The sequence below is a fragment of the Onychostoma macrolepis genome, chromosome 06 (genome assembly GCF_012432095.1).
Source record: "Onychostoma macrolepis isolate SWU-2019 chromosome 06, ASM1243209v1, whole genome shotgun sequence".
Classification (NCBI taxonomy): Eukaryota; Metazoa; Chordata; class Actinopteri; order Cypriniformes; family Cyprinidae; genus Onychostoma; species Onychostoma macrolepis.
The window spans coordinates 19151709-19175929 of record NC_081160.1 but is presented as its reverse complement, the minus strand read 5'-3'; the positions used below and the strand labels follow the sequence as shown (position 1 = coordinate 19175929).

At 36.2% G+C, this 24221-nt stretch overlaps 2 protein-coding genes and 1 long non-coding RNA gene across 3 annotated transcripts; 2 read left to right on the top strand and 1 right to left on the bottom strand.

The window, feature by feature from the left end:
- Window positions 1-106: 106 nt before the first annotated feature.
- efcab7 (EF-hand calcium binding domain 7) lies at window positions 107-11690 on the top strand. Its single transcript, XM_058780158.1, has 13 exons — window positions 107-372; window positions 712-923; window positions 1017-1103; window positions 1186-1381; window positions 2720-2841; window positions 4574-4715; window positions 4845-4954; window positions 7416-7576; window positions 7724-7857; window positions 8525-8673; window positions 8859-9068; window positions 11111-11218; window positions 11426-11690. Exons 1-13 carry the CDS (start codon window positions 264-266, stop codon window positions 11504-11506), a joined length of 1821 nt encoding a protein of 606 aa, XP_058636141.1. The 5' UTR covers window positions 107-263; the 3' UTR covers window positions 11507-11690.
- Window positions 1279-3487, bottom strand: LOC131543003 (uncharacterized). The gene is made up of 3 exons (XR_009271839.1): window positions 3372-3487; window positions 2741-2907; window positions 1279-1395 (listed from the first exon to the last, which is right to left on the bottom strand). It is a non-coding gene; the product is annotated as an uncharacterized LOC131543003 (long non-coding RNA).
- Window positions 11691-12884: 1194 nt separating the features above from the next.
- pgm1 (phosphoglucomutase 1) lies at window positions 12885-21801 on the top strand. Its single transcript, XM_058780267.1, has 11 exons — window positions 12885-13199; window positions 15326-15488; window positions 15579-15722; window positions 15829-15954; window positions 16063-16253; window positions 16905-17059; window positions 17205-17320; window positions 19668-19803; window positions 19902-20085; window positions 20842-20976; window positions 21492-21801. Exons 1-11 carry the CDS (start codon window positions 12954-12956, stop codon window positions 21579-21581), a joined length of 1686 nt encoding a protein of 561 aa, XP_058636250.1. The 5' UTR covers window positions 12885-12953; the 3' UTR covers window positions 21582-21801.
- Window positions 21802-24221: the final 2420 nt, after the last annotated feature.

The window sequence follows — 24221 nt, the reverse complement described above, 5'->3', positions numbered from 1 at the left end:
GATGGAGTTGGCTGCCAAGATTATATCACACACACACATCTAATTAATAAATATTGTATGAGGAGCACTGTAAGCAGTTGTTTCCCGTTATCTCATTTTAACTGCGCACCGGGTTTGTTTACACACGGCAGCCATGGCAATCAGACTCGATAGTGAACAACACCACCAACCATAAAATAGCCCACAGACTCGCCTCTCTAGCTCACTGCTCTTATCACAACATGCTTTGATATTTCGCTTGCATATTTAATATATATTTCATAATGCAGCGCTCAGAGGAAGAGAGGTTTTATGTGAAGTGCAGGGCTGCTTATCTGTCTGTGTTCAGATCCAGCCTGGTTAATATGACTTGTAAAGATCAGCTGTGTACCGGTGAGCATAATTCAACTCAACATCTTTATACCTGCACGTTGCTCATAATATAAAGGCTAGATATTATTGATAATATCAATAAATGGGTAACACTTGATAACTAATTCATAATTAGTTACTTAGTTCATAATTCAGGAACAAAGTGTTGTAGATAATGCACATTCAAATAATATAGTATAATCAACATGAATACATTAGTGAAAGTGATATATTTCTACATATTTCGATATATCTTCATATATTAATATTTGCTAATGACTTTGTCAGTGCAAAATATTATCACTAGGTTAATAGTCAATGTATACAATGATTGTCCAGCTTTGCTGTTTTGTCTCTCAGTTCTTCAGCAAGCAGGTAGAAATCCATCACAGAAAGCTTTAGACAAATATTGGCCCCCAGGAACCAAGAAGCTGAATTTTGATGACTTTTGTGAAATACTTAAGAAAGAAAAACCAGCAGAATCAGACCAGCTTATGAGAATTTTCAAGAAATTTGATGTAAATTGTGATGGATATATCTCACACGAAGAGCTCAGCAGAGTCCTTACTTCAGTAAGTGTTAAATTTGTTCTGTTCTCTCTTTACAACAATGTTTTCCGGCTGTTATAATCATTTCAAGTTTGTATTTTGATTTGTTTGTTTTAGTCTGGTGAAAAAATGTCACCTAAGGAAGTGGATGAAATCTTTTCCTTAGCAGATGTCAACAAAGATGGGAAGTTAGACTACGCAGAGGTATGAAAAAGGGTGGTTTGTAATGTAAATTGACAAATATAGTATAAAATAGGTGAGTTGAATTAGCCAGCCTGCTGTTTAGTTTTGCAGGCTTCTCGAGTCTACAGCAGAGCAGTGTCAGACCACAGCAGTGAAGAAGCTTGAGGCTGATGCCAAACTGAAGAGGCAGAACTTTGGCAACCAGCTGGACAACTCCCCACAGAGCTCAGAGTCCAAACCTGAGCTTCCAGCTTCAGAGACACAGCTCAGAACAGAGCTGGAAACCACACAGAGGAAAGGTATGATACTGGGTCTGCACACAAGCACAAAACATAAAAGCATAATATATTATAGTGTAATATATTAGTAATTTATAATGCTACAGAATGCTTTTGCCTTCACTATCTTTACTTTGGAGTGAGGAATTTAGGGTTCAGGCTGGGTTTGGTCTTAAAGGAATAGTTCACTCAAAAATGAAAATTTGCTGAATATTTACTCACCCTCGGGTCATTCAAGATGTAGATGAGTTTGTTTCTTCATCAGAACTGATTTGGAGAAATTGAGCATTGCATCACTTGCTCAATGCTCACCACCAGTGGATCCTCTGCAGTGAATGGGTGCTGTCAGAATTAGAGTTCAAACAGGTGATAAAAGCATCACAATAATCCACTTGACTTCAGTCCATCAGTTAAAGTCTTGTGAAGTGAGAAGCTGCATGTTTGTAATAAACAAATCCATCATTAAGGTGTTTTAACTTTAAACTCCTGGCCATAATAAAAATTGCCCATCCCCTGTTTTCCTGTCACATCAAAATCCACCAACATGTTTGTTTAGAACTGTTTTGGACTGTTTTTATTTCTAAGCAGTGCTCGATCTGTGCATATTCCTCAACTGATTAAGACAAGACCACTTTTTCAATGGAGAAAGCAATATTATGGATAGAGGATTTGTGTTTTAGCAGGAAACAATGGTTTGGAGTAAAAAAAAAAAACGCTTTTCAAGACGTTAATTGATGGATTGTTATTATCAGCTGTCTGGACTCTCGTTCTGACAGCACCCATTCACTGCAGAGGATCCATTAGTGAGCAAGTGATGTAATGCTAAATTTTACAAATGCATTCCGATAAAGAAACAAACTTATCTACATGTTGGATGGCCTGAGGGTGAGTAAATTTTCAAGGTTTTTTTTTTTTTGGATGAACTGTTCCTTTAAAATGTGACAGTACAAGTCGGGTCGGGTCGAGTCGGGTTCAGTCAGCTATGCTTTACGGGATGGATTTCACATTTGGTTGTACAAAAAAGCAAACAAACACAATTCTGTTTCCATTCCTCACACTGCGGTCTATTATATAGTAAGTAATGATCAAGCTATTGATCTCCCCTCATGTGTGATGAAAAATCATTTGGATTTGTGCCATAATGTGAACTCAATAGAGGGTTTGTATAGGGAGGAGCCTTTAAAACCTTTTGATTAAGGCAGCCATTTGTCATTATTATGAGTAAGTGCAGGACTAGTGATAATTTGCTTTTTCTTTCTGGTGTTCAATTTCTTTATCTACATTGTTCATTTTCTTTTTTGGATTTCTAAGTGATGCAGCTGTTGCAATGAAGATAGTTTCTATTTTTGCATATGACAGACAGTCGCTCATCATCCAGACCATCATCAGCTCGCAGTCGTCGGTCATCTTTATCCACGGCCATCACCATGAGCGCTGGCAGCACTAAGAGTGGCAGACTGGTGGAGCCCAAATCTCTACAGGTACCAGCTGCATTGTGGGAGTGCCAGTTTCTTTTGGACTTTGCTTAAAATCTCTCTGATAGAACTCTTAAGAAAAGAGGTTAAGGTTGGGATAAGATTACTCAATCAAAATATCATTAAAATATGTTTAAAATTAAACAACTGCTGTAAAAATCACAACCAGGAGTAGCTGAGCTAAACAAGTAAGTTTCAATCAGGCAGTACCTTAAAATGTACTGTAACTGGCTTAGCTTTGCATTAATATATTATACTGCTAAATTAAAAATGCTAAAATAAAAGTAACATGTTTTTAATTAATTAAATGTTATAATAAATTGTATTTAAAAAATTATTCATTTTGCAGACAGAGACCCATTCCTAAAAAGTCAACCTAAAAATTGAATAAAACAAAGTAAAAAATAAATATATTTTAAAAAATAAAATAAAATAATAATTTAATAAATAAAATATCATTACTTTAAAATAAAATAAAATAATGAAAAGGCTGAGTAATAATGGAATGAGCAATTAAGGAATAAATAGTTACGCACCCATGTAACAATCTCAAGCTTCCTGTCTAGGAACTTCTGTTTTGCCTACAACCTAAACTTTATCTAAACTCAAGTGCCTTAAGGGCAGCTATACATTTGCTGTGTTTTTGTAGTATCGAAGCCTTTTGGTAGCACATTTTCACCTGGTCGATATGAGTGCAGCTCTGCTATTGATCTCCTTCCCTTTGTTTGCACTCTTTTTGACTTTAACCTCAGCTGGTTTGCTTTACCACAGAAAAATAATGACCAAACTCGTCAAAGCAAAGAGATTGGAAAAAACTAGATGCTCTTGGGTGAAGAAAGTTCTATCGCCTTAGTTCCAGCCTATTGTATTACCTAAGCCAGGAGCTTGATAATTGGGTGTAGGGATTGGAAAGGGTCAGGTTGTGTGTTTTTATGGTGGCTCGCGGTCTGTGCCGAGACTTTAAATTACAGAGGTTTCTGGGAGGTGACAGGGCAGTGTATTAGTCCAGCCGAGTGACCCATCTCCTTGGGACACTACATCAGGGCCTTTTAAAGTAGACACTTGCCTCGGGCGCTTTTCTTCATTTTGATTCGGGGTGGACAAACCACCCAAGTGTTATGATTTGATCCTTAACACGTTTCACAACCCAGCATAAATTCTGGGAGGAAATTGCTTTTGTTGAAGAAGTGTCATTTCGGGAACATGTTTTTAGCACTCGGAAAAGAAGCATAAACCAATTCTAAACATTAAAAGGCCTCTGTGGCACCTGAGGACAAGGTTTATTTCCCAAAACTACTCTCTGATGGGTCAGAAAGGAGGCTGTTTGACTCAGATTTTTTGATTACTTGATGATTTAGAGTATATTTGCTGTAACATTTTAGCTGGACCTAAACAACAGCAGTTAAAAGAGCAAAAAGACTTACTTTAGACAAGAATTGATGGGTTTCCTCAGGCCTTTTTACTTTTAATTACATTATTAGCGCGTATAATATGAATTTCAATGGTCTGTATTGGAATTTAGGCTTATTCACTTATTACTTACATACTAAAAGAAATATTTGACACTTTTTTTTTTCCACCCAGGTCTTTGATTGCCTTTGTTTTAGCAAAGATGTTACAATAGTGCCACCCTGTGGTTGCATCTTCAACGCTTCCAAAAACATTTCTTGCTGGAATTATGATACTGCAGTTGTTTAAAGTTTCTACTGTGTTGTAACTTTAACACTTATTTAACCAGGATTGGCATCACACTCTTATGAGAGGTTGTTTTTATCTGGAAGAAGATGGAACGATTGTTTCTCTTCAGTATCGCCTGGTTATACCAGAGACTACCAGCGTCTACCTCACCATTCGTCCCCTCAACCTTAGCCCAATTCCTGGTAAATCTATTGTACATGGTGTTAAAGACAGAAGTTACTGAAGTTACAGATTTTTAATTATTCAAAGTATCCAATTAGGCAGATTAGTGAATTTTGTAGTAGTATTTTGACTGTATGTGTATGCCACAGAGAAGCCTTCCCCGTGGATGTGTGTGGACACAGCTCTCTATGTGGTGACGGGGAATGAGACCAAAGAAGATTCGAATTTGGTTTGCTTGACTGAGTTAAGGGATAAGGAGGTTGGTAAATGTGTCCATTTTTTATTTAATATAATAGTATTTATATTATTGAATCGTAATGCCTGCTTGTATGTTGACATATTCTCTTTTCAGCAATAATTCTCAGTCATTCTCTGACACAAGTACCTTTTCCATTTGACTTTTAATAATGTTATCTTTTTATATATTTTAATTGTTAATAAACCGTTCCACCTCATGCTAAATGAATGAATATTAATGGCTGTTTAGATATAATTATGCATTCGGAAAGGTAACAGGGTTGGTTTGTAATGCTGATGTTTCAGCAGATATACTACACATGTACTCTTTTACAAAATCATGGTAACCGTGTTAACATTATAAAAGCATCCTACTGACAAATATAACAAATCATAAAATAAAGTGATAAATAAGAGAAGCCTTGTCCACAGAGTTTATTTCCTGAATGCAAGGCGACATCATTATGACAATATTCGAAAACAGACAAATATGACAGTGTCAGGGTTGACTCTTGGTTACAGCTGTAGCTTTTTAAAAATATGTTATGCCAGCTAACTTCGAAAAATAAATGTAGAGAGTATAAAGACAAAAGGCTCTCTTTCTATATGTGATATGTTTAGAAAGAAATGTCTGTATTAACTATACCTATGTCTAGATCTATATTAATATACAGTAAATGTTTGCATCAGCTATTCATTGTTGAAGACATTTTTTACATTAATTCAATATGAGGGACACAAATGTCATTTTATAGCATAACCCTAGAGTTATGTAGGAAGTGTCTCTCTCTCTCTCTCTCTCTCTCTCTCTCTATATATATATATATATATATATATATATATATACAGTATATACACAGGTGCATTAGAATATCGTGAAAAAGTTCATTATTTGTTGTAACATTTCAAAAAGTGAAACTTTCATATATTCTAGATTCATTACATGTAAAGTAAAACATTTCAAAAGTTTTTTTGTTTTAATTTTTATGAGAGCTTACAGCTCATGAAAGTCAAAAATCCAGTATCTCAAAATATTAGAATATTTCCCAAGATCAGTTCAAGTTCTTTAAAGTATGTTCATTTATGCACTCAATAGTTGGTCGGGGCTCTTTAGCACAATTGACAGCATCAGTGAGGTGTGACATGGAAGCGATCAGCCTGCGGCACTGCTGAGGCACTATTGAGCCTTCAGCTCGTCTGTATTGTTGGATCCACTGTTTCTCTTGAAAATATCCAATGGATTCCATATAGGGTTCAGGTCAGGCATGTTGGCTGGCCAATCAAGCACAGGAATATCATGGTCAGCAAAGCACTTGGAAGTGGTTTTGGCACTGTGGGCAGGTGCCAAAGTCCTGCTGGAAAAGGAAATCAGCATCTCCATAATCTCCTGGTAGACAGCTGCATTGACGTTGGACTTGATAAAACACAATGGACCAATCCCAGCAAACGTCACGGCACCCCAAATCATCACTGACTTCGGAAACCTCACATTGGACTTCAAGTAGCTTGGATTCTGTGCCTCTCCTGTCTTCCTCCAGACTCCAGACCTTGATTTCCAAATGAAATGCAAAATTTACTTTTATCTGAAAAGAGGACTTTGGACCACTGAGCAACAGTCCAGTTCCTTTTCTCCACAGCCCAGGTAAGATGCTTCTGACGTTGTTTCTGTTTCAGAAGTGGCTTGGTAGCCCTTTTCCTGAAGACGTCTGAGCGTGGTGACTCTTGATGCACTGACTCCAGCTTCAGTTCTCTCCTTGTGAAGCTCTCCCAAGTGTTTGAATCGGCTTTGCTTGACAGTATTCTCAAGCTTGCGGTCATCCCTGTTGCTTGTGCACCTTTTCCTACCCAATTCCTTCCTTCTAGTCAACTTTGCATTTAATATGCTTTGATACAGCACTCTGTGAACTGCCACCCCTTTCGGTAATGACCTTCTGTGACTTACCCTCTTTGTGGAGGGTGTCAATGATTGTCTTCTGCACTATTGCCAAGTCAGCAGTCTTCCCCATTATTGTGGTTTCAAAGAACAAGAGATACCCGGAATATATACTGTAGGGATGGTCATTTAATGAAACTCAAATGTAAATATTCTAATATTTTGAGATACTGATTTTTTACTTTCATGAGGCTGTAAGCTCTAATGATCAAAATTAAAACAAAAAAACATTTGAAATGTTTTACTTTACGTGTAATGAATCTAGAATTCTTTTGAAATAAGGTACAAAAAATAATGAACTTTTTAATGATATTCAAATTTTTTGAGATGCACCTGTGTGTATCACACACACACACACACACACAAGTATAAAATACAAGTTTATATATTAGTATATGCAATGTATAAATACTAAAATATCAAAATACTAAATTGAGAACTGCATCAAGGCGAAACAAACGTCGACATGATGAGATGCTGCCTCATTGGAATTGCAATCAAATGATTACATTTTATAAAAGTATGTTTGTCCTGTGTGATCGATGAACAGAGGTTTCTGTGGAGAGGAGAGCTTAGTTCTGGCTCATATCTGCTCTTGCCCTTCACCACTGGCTGCAGATTCATGAAGAGGACGAGGAAGACTTCCACTAAAACTGCTCAGCTAGTCAACCGCACCCAGTCTGGAGAGCTGGAGCTAACCAAAGAGTTTAAGTTAGTCAATTCTAATCTTACAAAATTAAAAAATTTACAGTGAGTTAAGGTGGAGGCCTGAATAAATATTTGATTACTGAATTTTAGGTATCTATGATAACATTATACTGAATTTATGCAAAGATGCTGTACTGTTTTGTTCTACAGGGCGGCATTGTCTGACATCTTTGAAGTGATTGATTTGGATGGCAGTGGTTTGCTGTGCCTAGAGGAGTACAACTTCTTTGAACAGAGAACCAGTGGAGAGAAATGTGATGAGGATGCCTGGGCCATCTGCAAAGGTCCTTATACAAACACACTGTAAATGAAACACATAACACCGCCCCACATCATATTTTTTTAATGAAATCCAATACTTGTTTTTGCTAATTCCAAAAATAGTCCCTGTATTGCTCTAGTATGTCACACATTCTTACAAAATATGATGTGCATTTTCTAGCATAGGTAGTAAGGTAAAGAAGTCTTGTATTATGCCTTAATCACCAGAAAAACTGCCACAAAGATTTGATTCCTAACTTCCTCTTGCCAAGTTTTAACTATTTGTTCAATTCACAACCGATTTTCACATGTATGACATTATGTTAGAATTATAGCCAATGATAGAATAAAATGTAAACATTTCCCAGATGATATCTGCTACATCTGTGGGAGTTTAACTACTTACAAACAGCTACAAAAAATGACAGATTTTGTGGGGGGAAAAAAAGCTTATTTATTTATAAATTTGTGCTTATGTACAGTTCTTTGACATTAAATGGTGTATTTGAACTTATTTTTTTGATGCATTGAATCATTATTGACAAGTAAATTTCTTTGGTTGTTGTGATAAAGTCTTCAGTAATGTTTTATTTATTTTAAAATAAAAATGTTGCTTCCAGATCATGAACAAGTAATATCCAATCTAGTCTAATAATATGCATTTCTATAACAGTATTTGCTCTCCTATAGAGAACTTTGACACAAATAAAAATGAGTTAACTAGACAAGGCTTCCTGGAGCTCAACCTGATGGAAGCGAATGATCGTGAGGGAGACCCCAAAGATTTGTGGCTCACCCTGGAGGCCATGGGATACAACCACAGTTTGGAGATGGTGGAGGTACAAAGGTCTTTGAGACTAACTTTTAATTACAACTAATAAAAAACCAAAGGTGTTTTTGAAAGGGTTTGGGGAACATGTCCTTTATTTCTAAATGGAATAATTTTTTGTGTAACTAACTTGTAGGCATTGTAATCAGAACATGCTGAGCTAATGTGTGTGTACATTTTTCTTTTTCCTACCAGGCCTGTCCGTTTGTCATTGAAGTCTACTGTGAGGATGCTAAGGCAACTCTTCAGGCAGTTCATTTGGATTCTGGCATCAAGATGTTGAATTCTGCTGTACAGAGGTCTATCACGTCAAAAGCAGAGGCCAGATCTCTCAAAGGTCATGAGAATGTCTTGATTTATACATACAAAGGAGAGAGCAGAATTTCATCAGTTATTGCCAATAAGGTATGTTGATTATTGTTTTATGTCACTTAGCTGTTAAAAAGAGTTTAAAAAGCCAATTCTTTTAAAAATGCCTGTGTAGGCCTCACTTTTGCACCGCTGGTACTTAACATTCACTGGGAATAAAACAAAGTAAATGGAATGCTTTTTAGAAAGGAACACTGGCCATGAGTAGAATTTCAATGTCCTGATTTGCCATTATATAGGCAAAGTCAGCTGAAAGACCATTTCAACAGATAGAAGGTAATTAGATCTGCTAAGAGGACTTGAGATTTTGACACAGTCAGTGGAAATAATGATCTGAAATATACAGTAATGTTTGGGGTTGGTAAGATTTTTGGATATTTTAAAATGTCTTTTATTCCTCTGATGGCAAAGCTGAATTTTTAGCATCAATTACTCTGGTCTTCAGTGTCACATGATCCTTCAGAAATCATTCTAATTTGATGATTTGCTGCTTGTTTGCTGTTTGTTCAAGAAACATTTCTTATTAATATCATTGTAGAAAATGGCTGTGCTGCTTAAAGGGGTCATATGACGTTGCTAAAAAGAACATTATTTGGTGTATTTGGTGTAATGCAATGTGTTTATGCAGTTTAAGGTTCAAAAAACACATTATTTTCCACATACTGTACATTATTGTTGCTCCTCTATGCTCCGCCTTTCTGAAACGCGCTGATTTTTACAAAGCTCATCATTCTGAAAAGTGAGGTGTGCTCTGATTGGCCAGCTATCCAGTGCGTTGTGATTGGCCGAATACCTCAAGCGTGAGACGAAAATGTTACACCCCTTACCGTATTGTGATGACGTGTCCCGGCACGACGAGACTAAAACAATAAAACCCACTATAAACGAGGCATTTGTTGCATTCAGTGAGGACATAATTACTGATTATAATGACTTATACTGTCTATTTACGCGTCGTTTTACCATGTCTGCATTTGTGATCGGAGAAACGACGAACAACAAGCACTACTCTACACAGCTCAAAACTCGCGTTTGAATAGTCAGTGGCAAATTCTTTAAATATGAAAACATACTTACAGGCTGTGAGTCAGAATCGCCAGACTGTCCTTGCAACGTTGGAATTGCCCCACTTTATAGAAACAGTCTTTGAGCATAGCTGGTAGGCTACTCCCAGGTTCAGGAAATAGTCCTCCGTAAAATGCGCTGCACACAGTCTAATATTTGGGTTGAACTGTTCTGGAACAGTGTTGTAAATACAATTTAACCACTGATTTCTAGTTGTGTCTTCTTTTGGAAGTCCAAACAAAGTACTTTTGCTTTCACAACGAAACACAGCGTCTCCAGGACATGGCGCCGGTGTTGTGCCCAATTCTGACCTCTGCCAGATTATTACCCCCCTAGTATTGGTAGGTTTAGGGTTAGGTGTGGGGGAGGGGTTAGGATTAGGGGTGGGGTTAGGATTAGGCAATCATATAGCGATTTCAACGAGAGGGGTAATAATTTGGCAGGGGGTCGAAAATGGGCACAACACCGGCAGCAGCAACAATACTACAGCGAGAATAAAAGTCCCACCCTCTTTGTTTGCATAAACATTTGGGCGGTGTTTTGCAAATCTTTCCACACCGTGACGTAGACATGTGGGGGCGTGTTTGAATGAGCCGTTTTAGGAGGGGCGTGGTCGAGTCTTAACTTTTATAAAGAATATCTCTTTGGTTTTGAGACTTTAGTCTTTGCAACTTCAGGGATCTTATCTTTGCACAAATAGCTTGTAACACTCCAAAGAGAAAGGAAAACTTGAAATCGCATCATATGACCCCTTTAATATTTTTGTGAAAACCGTGATCATTTTTTTGTGTATTTTTTGATGAATAAAAAGTTCAAAAGAACAGCATGTATTTGAATTAATGCATAATTCCTGAATAAAAGTACTTTTTCTTTTTCTAATTTTTTTTTACTGATCCCAAATTTTAGAATGTTAGTGTTCACATTTCCTATGGAATTGTTGTGAACGAATGATTATGAAACGTAATGTAATGTTTTCTTTTCACCTATTTTTCCTGTCACTTTTGATGCCGTAGTCCAATCAGAAGGTGACGGTGCACATCAACAATGAACAAAGCAAAAACTGTGTGAGCAGCAGGGGCATGAGTGTGTTTGCTGTGGAGGTTCCTGCTAGGACTAAAATGGTGAGATACACCATTTTCACTCACAAATAGAGACCAGTTTCTTCTGTAGATGCAGGATGAGGTGCATTTCATGCTCTGTTTCCCATTCTCAATTATAATTAAAAAAGAATCCATCTAGAGCGAGGCTAGTTGCACATGACAGACAATCAGATTTACGATTATGATGAATATCTTTAACAATTGTGCCCTGTTTTGGTCTCTATTCAGGTATGTCAGCACGTCATGGCTTTAAATGATCAACAGGAGTGGACTTACAACTGTGTTGAGACCATCATACCAAGTTTGTAAATGCCTCAGTAATGGTAGGAACTTATTGTGAGGCAACAAATAATGTAGTGCTTGTCAAATAAATCATTTTGTTTAGCTACAATGACCATTGTAAACATGTTTTATAATAGCTTTCAAAAGTCATCATGTATGTTTGTTTGTTTTTGCTGTTTCTGTAAGCATTATTAATGTTATTACAGTACATTCATGATATTCATGTTTTTTATTGTAATTAAAGCAATTGTTTTCATTTGTAATTGTGATTTATTGTCAGTAAATTATTTACATTTATTTGTTTATCATTTAAATTATAACAATGATTTTAAAGTTCACACAATGATTTAATATCGTTTCTGTTTTATTTTATTTTATTTATTTATTTTATTTTATTTTTTTGCACATTCTCCTTAGTCCATAATGTGAGGTAACCAATCACATTACATGTCATCAGTTTGATTACCTATGAAACAATTCCCATGTAAGAATTTAACATAAGCAATATAAATACAATAATTTAGTTTTAAGCACTAGTTTGCCATTAAGCTAGTGGGCAAACATACAATCCAAATTCCAGAGTGTTATACACACAGACCTAAATTTTATTCGCCCTTGACCTTTAGCACCACATGTAGGTTTAAGCTTCTATTTATAACTTTCAGTCAATTATTTTGCCCTTTGACTTTCACTACTGTAACTGTAGAACAAGACACTAAAGGTCACATGACATGTGAGGAGTATTTAAACTACATTCATTTGCTCTCCATCTCTCTCACCAACAAAGTAAACTTCTCTTCAAACTTTAGATTCAATATGTAGCCTATGTATTATTTAGTTTTGTTATTGATTTTTGTATAACAATCCTTTATCCAAAATGTGACTCCACATCTGTTTCTCTTGATTTGGAGACACTGTTTCAGCTTAACTTTTAACCTGTATTTTTTAAAGAAACCTGCAATATCATGACAAGATGCGATCCTTGCTTCATTGTAAACTTTGTTCTGCTTTGAATGAATTCTGGGTGAAACTTGATGCAATAGACAAACAAAACTCTGACCAAGAGAGCCAGCTTTCCCAACATGTACTTTCATAGGGCCCCTAAATTTTCTCCCATAAGACCATTAGGTGCTTACGTGTACAACTAATAGCCTTAAATGTTCATATTTATATAAATATTGAGATTCCGTGCAGACATAAAAAAGATTAATTACTCGATCTGCAACCACTCTGATGTTCAAATATTGTTTGTTTGCTTAGATTTTCATATGATACAAGATAAATTTAGAGCATAAAAAGTAGTTTTTGTACACTCTAGTTTATATATGGCTCAACTGTCTCTTTAAATGGGCGTGTCCGTTTAAGCGGTGAAAGGCCAATGTGTGAGTAGAGAAGCTACGTGGTGAACACACACACACATACATACATCCCGCTGGGCACCCGGATAGTGACAGACACTGACCGCTGCTGCAACATGGTGAAAATTACAGTTATTAAGACCAAACCGTACACCGACCAAAAACCCGGAACCAGCGGTTTGAGAAAGAGGGTGACTGTATTCCAGCAGAACCAGCATTATGCGGAGAATTTCATCCAGAGTATCATTTCCACCATTGACCCTGCTCAGAGACAGGATGGCATCCTGGTAGTGGGGGGAGATGGACGGTTCTTCATGAAAGACGCTATTCAGCTGATCGTCCAGATTGCTGCAGCTAATGGGGTCAGTATTGGCCGAATTCGACGCGTAATTGTATGCAAAAGTAACTTGTAGCAAAAGTTATTTCCTTAAATAGGAAGGGGTGGCTCTGTCTAACGTAGTCATGACACATTCAAGTTCGTTGCAAAAGAGGTTACTTCAGTTGCAACTATGCTCTGCCATGCATGCTTTCTCCATGGAATAAACAGCAAGGTCACATTTGAGGAATTTCTTATCATAGCGTTTCCAAATACATTGCATACACATTTATAAACGTTACATAATGATTCTCGCTGGGGATAATCTTGTCCACATTATTCATGATTGTTCAATTCGTAAACGACTCGTTCGTATAAGTCGGATCTTTTCAATGAATCTGTTTGCAAAACCTTTCTGAACCAGATTTGTAAGCGAGTCGGACTGAATCGGTCTGTGCGGTTCTCAAGTCACCAGACCTTGTCGGATCATGTCCGATTCAAAATACAGAAAATTTGACTTAATGGAACCGAATCAACAAAAACTCAATAAGAAGCACTATGATGACGTAACCGCTGCGGCATAACGTAAATTAATCGCGGAATCCTTTTTTTCTGATTCTTTAAATCAAGCTGTTCAAAAGAACCGATTCGCGGAAATGATTCGGACTTCATGCAAACGAACTCAGTGATCTTTCAAGCTGAACTGTTTTGAGACACCTTTGACATTTTACGCACTGCCAAAAGCAGGAGCCGCTGCATCCCGTCTCATCATGTTGCAGACCGCATTTAATTTAGAAAGTAAAAACTTGAAGGAGCGTTTTGTAAGGGCGTGAGTGAGGATTTCTTTAACAGGCAGTCTTGTAGCAGCGACCATGATGGAGGAGGCGTGCCTGCAGTCACGTCCAGTGTTGCCAACTAATTTTCAGGGGAAGTTGCTAAAGGAAGGTCGATTTATTTCTAAAAAGTTGCTAAATTATGTTGTGATGTCATTGCACGATGACGTCATTATGTAATTACGACGCAAAATTGTGTCACTCCATCAAATCTCAGCAAAAAATATGTTTTATATATATGTGCATTTAGATTTGTTCGTAAAATAATATAACGTAATATGATATTAAAATATAACTGTATTTTTTAAATACAGCATTGAATTATTGAACAGTTTTTTACACATTTTTGGACAATTACAATTTAAGTTTTTTTTAATTAGCTTGTAAACTGGTAAAACTACACATACTTAACAATTGTAGTTTTAAGCAGTGTATTAACAGTTAGTTAGTGTGCTACACTCTAATGAAAGACAGGCATAGGGCATCAATCTAAATGTGAAGGAATTTTCCGTATTGCTTTTACCTCCATTTTACGCATAGTATTTTGTGTTTTTCTGGTTACAGGGTTACAATGAATAATGGATAACGGATAATGTCCTGGAAAATTACTAGAAGCTTTTCCATTTTTCTAGATATTTTTCTTACAGTCTACTAACTGATCAACAATCGCAGGTACAAGCTACTCACAAGGTGTATCATGAATGAACAATTATTAAATTATTATTATTATTAAACTGAATAGCATCTAACCTATAATTCCGGTGATGTGTGTACATCTTTGTTTTCCTCTTGTGTAATTTAGATGGAAAATGTGTGCTTTTTATCGTTCGAGTCACTTACCAAAATTTGCTAAAAGTGGCCAAATAAATTTTAAAAACAGCTAAATTTGTTGCTAGGTGCTTTTTGAAGAAAAAGTTGCGATAGGTGTGTGAAAAGTTGCTAAATTTAGCAACAAAATTGCTAAGTTGGCAACACTGGTCACGTCCCTAGTCTACACGGCATCAGTGCTTTATTAAATGAAATCTGTACAGAATGCAGTGTTTGCATCTCCTTTCTTATGTACTAGATCTTATTTCTTTATGATTATGCACTAGCCATGTCCTATCGATTGCAATGCAGTTGCAGTGTTGTGTAACAGTCCATAGTATATGTGTGTACTATAAGTCACAAGGACATATCAATAGGGTTGATGTGATGTAAACATTGTACTGGATGGCAAAGTCAGGGGTGTTGTCTCTTATGGTTCAGGTTTTATTTCTTAACTTACTCTTCAACATGGTTTTTTTTTTTTTCTTTTATCATGAGTTGATCATCACTTGTCTCATCCATGATGTCTTAGATTGGCAGGCTGGTCATTGGTCAGAATGGGATTATGTCAACACCTGCTGTTTCCTGTGTGATCCGAAAAATCAAAGCAGTCGGGGGGATCATCCTGACAGCCAGTCACAACCCTGGTGGCCCCAATGGAGACTTCGGCATCAAGTTCAACATATCTAGTGGAGGTTAGAGATGCATGCATGAATTAGTAATTCGTAATGAAGTGTTAAAGACTATTGAAGTGGAATTCAGTTTGTCTGGTTTGTCTTTCCCAGGTCCTGCACCAGAGGGCATCACAGACAAAATCTTTCAGATCAGCAAGAGCCTCCAGGAATATCACATCTGCCCTGAGCTCAAGGTGGACCTCTCAACCATTGGGAAGCAGACCTTTGAGGTTGACACGTTCAAGCCCTTTACTGGTACCATTTTTGAGTTTTACTATTTGCCAGTTACATAAAATCATTTTTTAGCTCATATTTGATTAACGTGTCTACAGTATAGTTAACAGTCTTGTGACTTTCACAGTTGAAATTGTGGACTCAGTGGAATCCTATGCAGAGATGCTGAGAGATATCTTTGATTTTGCTGTTCTGAAAGAATTGCTCTCAGGACCTAATCATATCAATGTACGGCTCGATGCAATGCATGGAGGTATGAATTTTATTCTCCCCAAAACATCAAAAACATGCATAAGTCCTCTGAAACTGCAGAGTTATATAAAGCAACTGAAAACTGCCTCTTTCTTTTTCTTCACACTAGTTGTGGGCCCCTATGTAAAAAAGATTGTGTGTGAAGAGCTTGGTTCGCCTGCAAACTCTGCTGTTAACTGTGTCCCCTCTGAGGACTTTGGGGGACACCATCCCGACCCTAACTTAACATATGCTGCTGACCTGGTCAGCACTATGAAGGGAGGTGAATATGACTTCGGAGCAGCTTTTGATGGTGACGGCGTAAGTCTATTAGTTTATAACCATATACACTGCTGTTCAAAGTTTTGGGGTTACTCAGGTTTTTTAATATTTTTAAAAGAATTATCTTCTGCTCACCAAGACTGCATTTATTTGATTAAAAATACAGTGAAAACAGTAATATAGTGAAATATTATTAAAATTTAAACTAGTAATGGTTTTCTATTTTAATATCTATTAAAATGTATTTTTTCCTGTAATGGCAAAGCTGAATATTCAGTAGCCATCACTCCAGTCTTCAGTGTCACATGATCCTTCAGAAATCATTCTAATATGCTGATTTGGTGATCAATAAACTTTTTCTTCTTCTTCTTCTTCTCCTCCTCCTCCTTCTGCTCCTCCTTACTGCATATTATCAATTGTTCTGCTTAATGTTTATGTTGAAATCTAATTTTTTTTGATGAATGGAACGTTCAAAAGAACAGTATTTATTTAAAATGTTAGTATTTTGTAACATTATAAATGTCTATACTGTAAGTTTTGATCAATGTAATGCATCCTTGCTGAATAAAAGTGTTAAAAAAAACTGCTCCCAAACATTTCAACAGTAGTTGTGCTTTTAATTCTTCAATTAAAATCAACCAAAGTCAAAACCTCATCATCATATTTCCCATCTTGCTGTTCTCTTTGCAGGATCGTAACATGGTTCTGGGTAAGCATGGATTCTTTGTAAACCCCTCAGACTCTGTGGCAGTCATCGGTGCCAACATTACATCCATCCCTTATTTCCAGAAGACTGGCGTGAAGGGTCTGGCTCGCAGTATGCCCACCAGTGGGGCTTTGGACAAGTATGATCATCTAAGCTCACTTATATTTTATGATTTAGCCCTATGTTTAACCATCTCAATAAGTGTAATAAGTGCGTACCACACACGCCATAGTATCTCATAAACTTTAGTTTAGAGCAATATATTGTTTGTTTTTGCCATACAGTGTAGCCAAAGCTTTGAAGATGGCGCTTTATGAGACTCCCACAGGCTGGAAATTCTTTGGAAACTTGATGGATGCTGGCAAGTTATCCCTCTGTGGTGAAGAAAGCTTTGGTACTGGTGAGTAGCTGTGAAACCATTGATGTTATTTGGTCAAATAGGATATTTTAACTCGATATTAACCTACTTAAAAGTTTTATGCTGAAAAGATTTTGTTTTTAGGTATTTAAATTAGTGGGTAAATACTTAGAAAATCAATATTTTAAACATGTGAACATGCATACAGTCAAACCAAAAATTATTCAGACACCATATTTTATTTTTTAGTAGTGGGTGCAGGACACTGTAGTTCATAAATGTAAGTGATGATAGCAAAATAAAGTGAACTGTGACATATTATACACAAAAATTCTTCATACAGTGGACTACCAGTAAAATTTGGCATCAAAATTATTCAGACACCTTGACCTGTTTTGCTTAAGTTTTTATTTATTTTTTTTCTTTCTTAAATTTCTAATGCAACCTTATTACACCACACACTGAACAAAATGAAGCATTGCTTGGTAACTGGTTGACCTAAATTGGCATTATCTAATTGTGTACTTAAATTTAACAGCTGAATAATTTTTGGTTGATTGTAATCCATTACATACAGTACCTTTCTATCAAAGTTGTCTGACATTATCAAGATGAATCTGTTCCGATACAGTTTAACTCTGAGTTCTTATATAGCGAATAAACTGTGATATAATGTGAGAAATGTTGAAGGTATCTGAATAAACTTTTTCATATATATATATATATATTAGTGCTGCTTGAAAGTTTGTGAACCCTTTAGAATTTTCTATATTTCTGCATAAATAAATATGACCCAAAACATCATCAGATTTTCATTTAAGTCCTGAAAGTAGACAAAGAGAATCGAATCAATCAAGTGAGAGAAATACTTTCTTTGTCATTTATTTATTAAGAAAAATGATCCAGTGTTACATATCTGTGTGTTGCAAAAGTATGAATCTTTGCTTTCAGTATCTGGTGAGACCCCCTTTTGCTGCAGTAACTGAAGGTAAAGTTTCTTGTAAATGCTGATCAGTCCTGCACAATAACATGTAGGAGTTTTAGACCATTCCTTAGTGCAGAACCACTTAAACTCTGTGATGTTGGTTTCCTCCTATGAACTGCTTGCTTAGGTCCTTCCAACATTTTAATTGGATTAAGGTCTGGACTTTGACTCAGCCATTCCAAAACAATAACTTTGTTCTTCTTTAACCATTCTTTGGTAGAATGACTTGTGTGCTTGGGGTTGTTGTCTTGCTGCATGACCCACGTTCTCTTGAGACTCTGTTCTTAAACGGATGTCCTGACGTTTTACTTTATAATCTGCTGGTATAATTCAGAATTCATTGTTCCATCAATGATGGCAGGCTGTGCTGGCCAAGATGCAGCAAAACAGGCCCAAGCCATGATACCACCACCATGTTTCACAGATGGAGTAAGATTCTTAAGCTGGAATGCAGTGTGTTCTTTTCTCCGAACATAATAGCTTCTCTTTTAAACCAATACGTTCTATTTTGGTTTCATCCATCCATTAAACCTTTCTCCAATAGTCCTCTGGCTCGTCCACGTGATCTTTAGCAAGCAATTTTCTTTTTGGAGAACAGTGGCTTTCTTCTTGCAACTCTGTCATGCACACCATGGTTGCTCAGTGTTCTCCTGATGGTGGGCTCATGAACATTAACATAAGCCAATGTGAGAAAGGCCTTTAGTTGCTTAGAAGTTACCCTGGGAACTTTTGCAACCTCGCAGACTATTAGACGTTCTGCTTTGGAGAGATCTTTGTTGGCCGACCACTTCTCGGGAAGGTAACAGTGGTCTTGAATTTCCTCCATTTGTACACAATCTGTCTGACTGTGGATTTATGGAGTCCAAACTCTTTAGAGATGGTTTTGATTATGAAAATCTGATTATGTTTTGGGTTTTCCCCATATTTATGCAGAAATATAGAAAATTCTAAAGGGTTCACAAACTTTCCAGCAGCACTGTGTATATATACGCCTAGTGACTAAAACGTTTGAAGATGTTGAATATTTTGAGGTAGTACACTGTAAAAAAGGAAAAGAAATATGTGATGTCATACAGAGACTTGTCCTTTTAAAAGGGACTGTACTTTTACTGTTTTCACCATAAGTTGTATAATTAATCATTTTGAGACAAAACCATGTATTTTACAGTAAAAAAAAAAAAAAAGACAATGTGTCGTTAAACCGTTTACACTTTCTCACCATGTAAGGAAACATAATTATGTTTTCACTGTAGTATTTGTACATTTATCTGTAAAAAAACACGGTTACACTTTATTTCGATAGTCCACTTTAGACATTCTACTAACTATAAGTAACTTTTTAACTACATGTCAACTAATTCTCATTAATTTTCAACTACATAAAGTCCTTTGTTTTTTTGGTAGGTTCTGATCACATCCGGGAGAAGGATGGTTTGTGGGCAGTTCTCGCATGGCTCTCAATCCTGGCCACTCGCAAGCAGAGTGTAGAGGATATCATGAAAGACCACTGGCAGAAGTTTGGAAGGAACTTCTTCACAAGGTAACCGCAATAAAGGGACATGCCTAACTCTGTAGCTTGACTGCCCTCTGCTGGTAGACTTGATGAAGTCACCAGACCTTGTCCCAAATCTGTTTCAGGTACGACTATGAAGAGGTGGACTCAGATGCTGCGAATAAGATGATTGATCACTTACAGACAACCATGTATGATAAAGCCTTTGTAGGGAAGAAGTTCTCCTCAGGGGATAAAACATATCAAGTGGAGAAGGCTGATAACTTTGAATACAAAGACCCTGTCGATGGCAGTGTTTCAAAAGGACAGGTGAGTCAGGTGTACACAAAACTACAATAAAAATATAACTTAATATAATTAAACATAAATGATTAATGATCATATGGTCAGCCCATTGCATAATTTGTTTATTAATTAGCTCTCCTGTAGATTTCAGGTCACTTTGATGTTCTGACGTGCATTTGTTCATATCTAGAATTACAACGAGATAAATAATATTTATTATTGTTTATTTACTAAAGAAAAATATTTGATGGAAAAATACATTGTGATTAATTTTGAATTTTGTTCTTTATGTAATTTATTCCTATGATCATTCTAATATGGGATTTTTATTATAATCAACATTTTTTATTTTCTTTCATTCATTTATCTGAAATACAAATTTGTTCAAGTTTTTTTAAATAGTCAGTCATAAATTTCAATACCGTTATTTAGAAATCAGCTGTTTCTACTCGTATATAATAAAATATTTTATATATTTACATTCATTTTATCCCTTTTTATGACTGCTGATTGTCCGTTCTTTTAAACATCAAATATTAAATTGACATTGATATGTAGATATTCGTTGATATGATTTCTCTGATGAAATACTGTTGTTGAAAGAATAGCCTCATCATGACCTTTGTGTTTGAAATAGCTCATGAAAATGCCATCCAAACGAACAGTCTTGGAAACGTTTAATCTAAACACCTTTCTCAGTTTCATAGAAATTTGTGCATGCTTTCCAAAACACAGTATGTTGGCCATCATCCCTGTTTCCTGTCTTCATGGTTTTTTTAGGGTTTGAGGATCATCTTCTCTGATGGCTCACGTATCATCTTCCGTCTCAGCGGGACAGGCAGTGCCGGGGCAACCATCAGGCTTTACATTGACAGCTATGAGAAAGACCCCAAGAAAATTTATCAGGACCCACAGGTAAACTGGTCAAAAGTTACCTTTTTTTTTTTAATTTATTTATTTTTTTAACAAAATGTTCTCCCACCACATACATTTTTATATTTATTATTATTATTTTTTTATTTTATTATTTTTATGTAAATCTGTTGTAGCTGTAGCAGTAATCAATTTTGACATGCTCATCCCTGCACATATGGTTAAAGATCCAATTCACTCAATTTTATCTGCTCAAACTGGATCACAAGAGTATTAATCTGTCTTAAAGAATCAACCTCAGACACGCTTAGAATTGAGCTGAGATGACGTTTTTGTTCCAGCAGTTCTTTTCATCTTGAGTTTTGAGGCTTGAATTACTGTAGAAGAAAAGTATTCTCATTTTTACTGCAAAACACTAAATTTGGACTATCCGTTTTCATTTAGTCAAAATCAAAGTTCCTATTGTATTTCTCTCATTTTGTGGTTCCCTAATTGTACACTTGTAACATTTCCACCCTCTTTAACATTATTAACATTGTCTCAACTGTTGTGAACAGGTCATGCTGGCTCCTCTAGTAGACATTGCCTTGAAGATCTCTCAGCTTCAGGAAAAGACGGGCCGCAACGCTCCAACCGTGATCACATAATTTCCCTGGAGCCCATGTTCACCTGATCCAGCCCAGACTAGCCCTCACTGTACGCAGCAATGCCTTACTTTATCATTATTGCCATCAGTTTCATACCCCAGTCATTATGCGTTCAATGTGTCCTCAAGAAAGTGTCACATTTCTAGTGTTTCACATGTGCAATCAAAGATCTATATCCATTATAAATAGAGAGAGTATAAAATAAAGTCTATAAAATGGATGGCTTGTTGTGATTTGTGCTTGTTTTTCATGCACTTTGATTTGTCATTGGGACTGAAGCGCTTAACTTTTCTCTGTGTCTGCTAGATAAATCATATTTGGATTCTAAAAACAACAGCTATGTTTTATTCATATGCACAGTTTGTCTTTCATTTGAGGTTGAAAGTAGTAACTATTACGCTACAGTGTGTTATTATTGGATAAAGAATCCTAAAGGCAGGAAACATGCATAAAATATATTCTGCCTTTAAATTAGCACCACAAATAGCAACTTTCAATGGGAGTTGACACTTAAAAGCTCAGATTACCATAATTTAAATGATTTTTTTAAGAGTCTTCTGTATAACCTAAATATGGGTGATGGCATCTGTTCAAAATAAAAGCCTTTAACAAAGAATTATTACCAGTTGGGTCGCTGAAAAAAAAATCATCTCACAGATAAAAACTTTAACTTAAAACGTTTTTGGACGCTGAGACTTTTGACATTTGACAATATGTTGCCTCAGGGATTTTCATAAAACTGTGTGTCCAAATACATGATTGCATACATGATAAACAAGACATTATACAGTATACTATGTCAAGAGTTTGTTTACAATGGTCTACCAACACACATGCCTACCAAAACGTCACATAAAAATCTGGGATTTGTGTTTTTTTAAACTTAAAGGGTAGTTCACCTAAAAAATTAATTCTGTCATATACTCACCCTCAATTTGTTCTAAACCTGTATGAGTTTTTTTCTTTTTGTTGGACACAGAAGAAGATATTTTGAAGAAGACCTCGTTGCTATGGATGATGTAAGCATGCTAACTATATTAGGGCTGCAACTAACGATTATTTTAATAATCGATTAATCTGTCGATTATTTTTTCGATTAATCGATGAATCGGATTTTTAAAAAAAGAAAAAAGAAAAGCATTCATTTCCAACCCTTTATTCAAAAACAGAACTAAAATCTTTAGAAAGTGCACCAACATGTTGCTCCTTGAACATCCCTGAGCTGTTATAATAATAATAAAATAAAATAAAAATGGACTAACACAAAAAACATACACATGTATGCTTTACATCTGCCAAATATATAGACTTTTTTGGGGTGCAAAAATTTAATAATTTAACAACACTGCGTCGTTAGCGTTGGTATTGTATCAGACACTTGCACTTAACATTATATGAAAATCAAGCTCAAATGGAGTTAATAATGTTTTTGACCAGAGAATGACGGAGATGGAGTGTTTTGTCTGTCGTTAGAACGGCTGTAACTGTTATCTGAAGCAGCAAGTGCATTATGCTTTCATCAACTTTTACAGGTTATATAACTTTGATTGTAGCTATATGGGCGCTTAGTTTTTTCTTGTTGTTTAATACACTTGGCCAAAATCTCAAATTAAGCGCTTATGCACATAATGCACAGGATATTTAAAACGTATATAGACAGCAAATAACTAATTCTTCTCCACTCTTCAAACACACAAAAACATTATCCTTTACTGACATAGTGTTTGAGTAAAGAAAACGCTGTACTATTCAAACACCAATTATTTATTCACCCTTGCATTGCGAAAAAGCAGAGATCTCATCTTCTCCAGGCTGTGCGCGGCGCGTCAATCTGAACGGAGGCGGGTGAAGTTACGAGGTCTCGCTGAGAGCTCGATGATCCAATGGCGTTACAGTTTTACTGACAAGTTATTTTAATGCTTATCATTGGTTTACTATTTTTAAAACTCTCTGATTTAAAATAATAAAACGAATTATAAGCGACTCAAGTTTGGATCATTTTTCACAGCACCTGACTGGGCTAGGGTATGGCAACTGCCATACTCTGCCATACGCAAACGCCGCCCCTGCTCCCACACCTTGGATGACTTGGGTCGCACGGATTTCTCTGCCTCCGCCATGTATCTTTCCTCTACCTCCGCTCGTTTTTTTTTTTTTTTTTTTTTTTTTACTTTTTTTTATTTATGAGGCGCCAAACTCTGCTACCATCCGTGCGAGAGAGACCGAGTGTGTTCACTCCGCTCCACGCTCAACTAAAGTTTTTTTTTTAATAATCAAACGTCTCCGCGTCGCGCGACACAACGAATCGATTATGAAATTCGTTGCCAACGCTTTTAGTAATCGATTTTTATCGATTTAATCGATTCGTTGTTGCAGCCCTAAACTATATGCACACCGTGATTGACTGATGGGGCTAATATTGTAGAGTGTGGTATTATGTTGCCATATTCAAATAAAGGTTTAACAATAAAAGTGTTAATTGCTATATTCAAATAAAGATTTCAAAATGCAGGCTAAGTGTCACTAAAACGTAAACAATTAGTGGATATGAATATAAACAGCCTTTTAATTAACAGAGTGGAATAATCATGGCTGATAGTAAGACATGCAAAACAGCTGTTACTTCTTGCCCAACTAGTT

Bases quoted from the DNA above. Each gene is read 5' to 3' on its own strand.
- efcab7 (XM_058780158.1), top strand. From the start codon at position 264: ATGCAGCGCTCAGAGGAAGAGAGGTTTTATGTGAAGTGCAGGGCTGCT. The intron at 924-1,016 runs GTAAGTGTTAAA...TGTTTGTTTTAG, and splicing joins TCAGCAGAGTCCTTACTTCA to TCTGGTGAAAAAATGTCACC. The intron at 1,104-1,185 runs GTATGAAAAAGG...CCTGCTGTTTAG, and splicing joins GGAAGTTAGACTACGCAGAG to TTTTGCAGGCTTCTCGAGTC.
- pgm1 (XM_058780267.1), top strand. From the start codon at position 12,954: ATGGTGAAAATTACAGTTATTAAGACCAAACCGTACACCGACCAAAAA. The intron at 15,955-16,062 runs GTATGAATTTTA...TCTTCACACTAG, and splicing joins GCTCGATGCAATGCATGGAG to TTGTGGGCCCCTATGTAAAA. The intron at 17,060-17,204 runs GTATGATCATCT...TTTGCCATACAG, and splicing joins ACCAGTGGGGCTTTGGACAA to TGTAGCCAAAGCTTTGAAGA.